The sequence below is a fragment of the Etheostoma spectabile genome, chromosome 17 (assembly GCF_008692095.1).
Source record: "Etheostoma spectabile isolate EspeVRDwgs_2016 chromosome 17, UIUC_Espe_1.0, whole genome shotgun sequence".
Classification (NCBI taxonomy): Eukaryota; Metazoa; Chordata; class Actinopteri; order Perciformes; family Percidae; genus Etheostoma; species Etheostoma spectabile.
In genome coordinates, this window is record NC_045749.1 from 4,283,763 (window position 1) to 4,288,336 (window position 4,574).

A 4,574-nucleotide genomic window follows, 5' to 3' on the forward strand; every position below is an offset into this window, starting at 1 on the left:
CACACACACACACACACACACACACACACACACACACACACACACACACCTTCCTCCTTCCACCCCCACACTCCTGCTTTCAAACTTCGGCAGAGAACTGCGTGCCACTGTCACATCTTCTTTCCAAAGTCACAATTAAAGACGCTGAACGTGTGTACGTATGAGTGTTTGTGTATGCGTGTGTTGGAGGGTAAGGTGGCTGCTTCGGAAAAATTTGATTGGCAAACTTTATCTAGGGGCCTCGAGGGACTGCGCAGCCACTGTAAACGATTTATCGGAAAAATGCATCCCAGAATGCACCTGGGGGGCTCTTGCCCTGGGGCGATTATTGAATGACCTCTGAGAGCGTGACTCCTGCTAACCTTCCCGCCCGTCAACAAATTAACTTCCCTCAGCAGTGACGAGGACGACCCCATTCAGCAGCCATATTTACACAGCGGGGTTCAGATACAGTGTCAGATCCAGAACAGAGAAAGAGCCGCTGAAGGGAGGAGGGCACCTTCATCAAGAAGAGATACATATGATGGTGTGGAAGGTTTGTACATTATTTCCTATTTAGAAATCATTGCATGTAAAGTAAAATGTAAACTAATTACTAAACTAAGAACAATACATTGCTGCATCACTCTTAAGACAGCATCATCGATCTCTGTGAAAGTTTTACACACAAATCTCTTCATCAGCTTATCGTGGTGTAGAGACTTATGTGTAAAGTACAAATTTAGTTTGAAGTACTGCAATTGTTTGCTCAAAATTCTGAAATAGACTGAGACAGATTCTGAGAGACTTTGTATGGTGTTTCACCCACCTAGTCTGAATCTCAACACTGCTAGTGGTCCCCCGTGAAAGGCCAACATCAGTCCATCTCCTTCCAGGCCTGTCGCCCACTGTAGTCCCTCTAGTCCTCCACAGTAGCGCAGGTGCTGAGCTAGTCTTAGCGTGGCAGCTGAAGCTACCTCCTCTGCTACCAGTGCCATGCTTACAGATGCCAAGCCTACATCAAAGCACATCAGCTCCCCCTGCTCTCCCCCAACCACGACCACAGCCCCAGCAGGGTGCCATGCGAGGAGGGTGGGTAGCACAGGGCAGGAGGCGAGTAGAGAGACTCCCCGTCGATGGTCATACAGAAGCAAGGAGGAGTCACTTAAGCCCAGAAGCAGTGTGGTCTCAGAAGGATGACGTGAACAGGAGACAGCGTGGGAGGGTAGCGGGATGCGGGTGACAGACAGGCGGTGCATGCGTCCTCGTGTGCATTCGTACACACAGGTGTCGGCCCAGGACCCCTCTCTGAATCCTTGGGGTCCTGCAGGTAGCTCTACTGTTAGCAGCTGGTAGGGCTGCAGCATGCTGAAGCGGCAGTCCAGAGGATTGCCTTCTGTCTGGAGAGAGCCAAGGACCTTTCAGAAGGAGCAAATGTAGAGAGGAAGAGAGAACAATTTAAGAGTCTTCACAATCAGCTTTAAATGCACACTTGAAAATCCTCCCTATACAGTATCTCTGATCTGATCCAACAATGAACAATAAGATACCATAAACAAACTCTTTTATTTTCTCGGAGGACAAGAACTGTTTGTTATGACAAATTCACACCAAAGATGTTTCAGGCAATGCATTTAAACTCTGAGGCATTTATTCATTTAGTTGTTAAGTTTTAAAAACATCCACTTTCTGAGCTTAACATTTACGACTGACTGTGCCACTAATTGCAGGCTGAAGAGAAAGGGCTGTAAAACTTGTTAATATAAAACTTTTCGGATTCTTCATCTTCTTTGGATTAGCAACTATAAGGCCCTTTTTGGCCATGCCATCCATGGTCCCCAGAGGAGGAATAGTTGATTCCCTGACTTTTCCTTTAATGCCACGATGAGGATGACATCTGTGGTTTTGAGTCAAATATATGGAGAAATATACACTGGGTAAACCCCACCAACTCTGCCAGAAATTTGATTTCGCCCTGCAGCTTGGTCTGGAAACCTGCATGTTTAATTCTCCTGCTTCAGTTCACATCTTTACGGGAACCAATCCCAAACTGGCGTATCTACTTGGCACGCTATTGGCAGGTTTATCTCGATAGAGAAGCAACCAAGCAGCTTCTTGTTTACATTCAACATAGCGGCCATCGAAGTGCAGCAAACCCGTTGATGCCGCTGTCGCTTCTACGTCACCCGGATTGTTCTGATTGGTTGAAGGACTTTCCAATTGCGTACAGCGTCATTTGAACTATGCCCGTTGGTCATGCCTCTTTTGCACAGAAAAGAGAACAGACTCCCCAGACCAATGCTCAATCTCAAATCTCAAATCTATTGAACTTGGCTTGGTCTGGTGATAGCCAGACTAGGGGAAATATTGAATTGCAATTAAAATTTGGTTCACACATTCATGTCTCCTTAGAAGGAACTGTAATTACATTGCTGATCCCCTGACTTTTCCTCTAGCGCCATCATCTAGTCAAAATTTCAATTTGAATGTACCTGCTTCACATCAGCATGTTAGCATCATCATTGTGTACATGTTTGCATGCTTAAAGTTGAACTTAAAGCACTGCCTAAATAAATCCTTCCAGAGGCTGCTAAGACTCTTGATTTGATGGCTGACATCATTATTCTTTCAGTATTTTAAGCCATTAGACAAAGAAAACTGATGGGACAAACATCGTATAAGCAACCCAGACGGAAGTTCCTGTCCTAATTTTGTTGTTGTTTTAACACGTTCTTCTATTTCAGAATTGGAAGATGCTGACTTGTGCCAGTACTGCTAATAAACAAACCTGTTTTTGAATAAAAAGAAGGATAAGGAAGAAGAGAGAGAACATGTGTGAGATGGAGAAATGAGTCATACCATGGCAGCAGCCCCCCCACCCCACCCAGGAGATGGTAGAAATAGAGCCTTCCACTTTGCTCATAAACACCAGGCTGTCAATCAAGACAGTCAATGATAAGAGCTCCATTTTAACTCAAGGTCAACAACATCTTTTGCCCGAGCATGCCACGGCTTGGCACTCAGCGATAAACAACCTCCTCTGTTTACCTGCATGAGGAGCCAAGAGCTCAAAACTAGACATAGTGACTGACAAGAAACAAGCCTTTTTCAATATAAACAGGATGATACATAAAGAAAGCTTGGAATTATTAGACCAATGGTCAAATACCCGCTACTGAATCACAACCATTTGGTGGGAATGGGCACAATGGCCCCGCTAAGCAGGTAAGCAGTGACACTGATGGAGAAAGGCCGTGTCACGGTTGGTATTGACGATGAAACACCCACAAGGAACCAGGACAGTAAGTGGATGACAGGAGACATCAGCCTGTGCTAAACAGCAGCCCAACAGTTCCACAGTCCCTAACAGAGCTTTGTAGGAGGGATTTCACCTAACCAAAGCCTCTATCAGGGCCTTGCATTGACCGTGGCAGCTTTGGCTAAATGAGCCCACTTCCTTTTGCCGTGTAGACAGAAAGAAGGATCGGCTGCCTGCCTGCCTTTCCTTTGCAAAGCTGCCCGGCCCAGTTTTTTTTTTTGGCAGGCATTGCCAAAAAAGGGACTTAGGGGGAGGAAGGGAGTTTATTGCCTGCCCGTAGTCTACAGCAGGAGAGAAGCAGATGACTGTCCTCCTGAAAGCTTTTTCTCCTCTCCATAATCCCCCAGAGCTTGCTCCTGCTGCTCCCCAGGAGGTGGGTACTGGGAAGTGTGGTGTGTGTGTGTGTGTGTGTGTGTGTGTGTGTGTGTGTGTGTGTGTGTGTGTGTGAGGCAGCAGGCAAGAGGGGCGAATTCATGTGTTCAGGGGTTGGGTATCCTTAGGAGGGTGCGGTTCTTGGGTAGGAACATTTCTGGAGGGACAACGTGACACCTGCATTAAAAAAAACATGCACACAAACGCATTGCAGGCAAGGGTCCATTAAGTCCATCCCACAAAATGCTGTCACAGGAATCCCCCCCCCCCCCAAACCACAGCTCATCCTCTCAGGTTTTCATCCCGTGCCCGGCTTGCTAGTGCCCGCTGTGCCAGCATGCCATCGTGGCACCATTGGGGATGAGGAGCAGCTGATTCAGCTCTGCCTCCCCCGATAGGTGACGAGAAGAGGGACAGTGTCAGCTACAGCTCAGAGGCAAAGAGCAAATACTGCATGGCCTCGATCAACCTGCAACAACCAATATTTCACAGAGTTCAAGACCAACTTGTGTTTATATTTTGACAGATACTGCATAAACCAAAAAATATATATGATGATGAAATAAACGCACATTTAACCAATGTGTGATTTCTCAGACCCATGTCCAAAACTGTAGTTCAAATCACAGCTAAATCATGCCACGGTCTCGACGTCAAATGAGTATGTACTCCATTTTACAGTAAAAATTGAATAAAAGCTGTACAGAAAGTAATGGGCTTCAAACATTATTGCATTGATTTATCATTTCCTCGATGTTACTTGAATTTTTGAAGATACCGTTTATTATACAGCTACTTTTTATAGCTAGACCGACATTTTATAAATCTATAAGAAACTCCTTAATCTTCTAATCATTATTTTATAAAGGCATTTCTCTGACAAGCACTACATGTAGAGTTTATT

At 45.5% G+C, this 4,574-nt stretch overlaps 1 protein-coding gene across 1 annotated transcript in view; it reads right to left on the reverse strand.

Moving 5' to 3' along the window:
- Nucleotides 1-4,574, reverse strand: part of wdpcp (WD repeat containing planar cell polarity effector) — a 69,550-nt gene that overhangs the window by 25,846 nt on the left and 39,130 nt on the right. Inside the window, 1 exon segment of the mRNA XM_032541256.1 lies at nt 809-1,397. Coding sequence (XP_032397147.1) covers nt 809-1,397 — 589 coding nt within the window.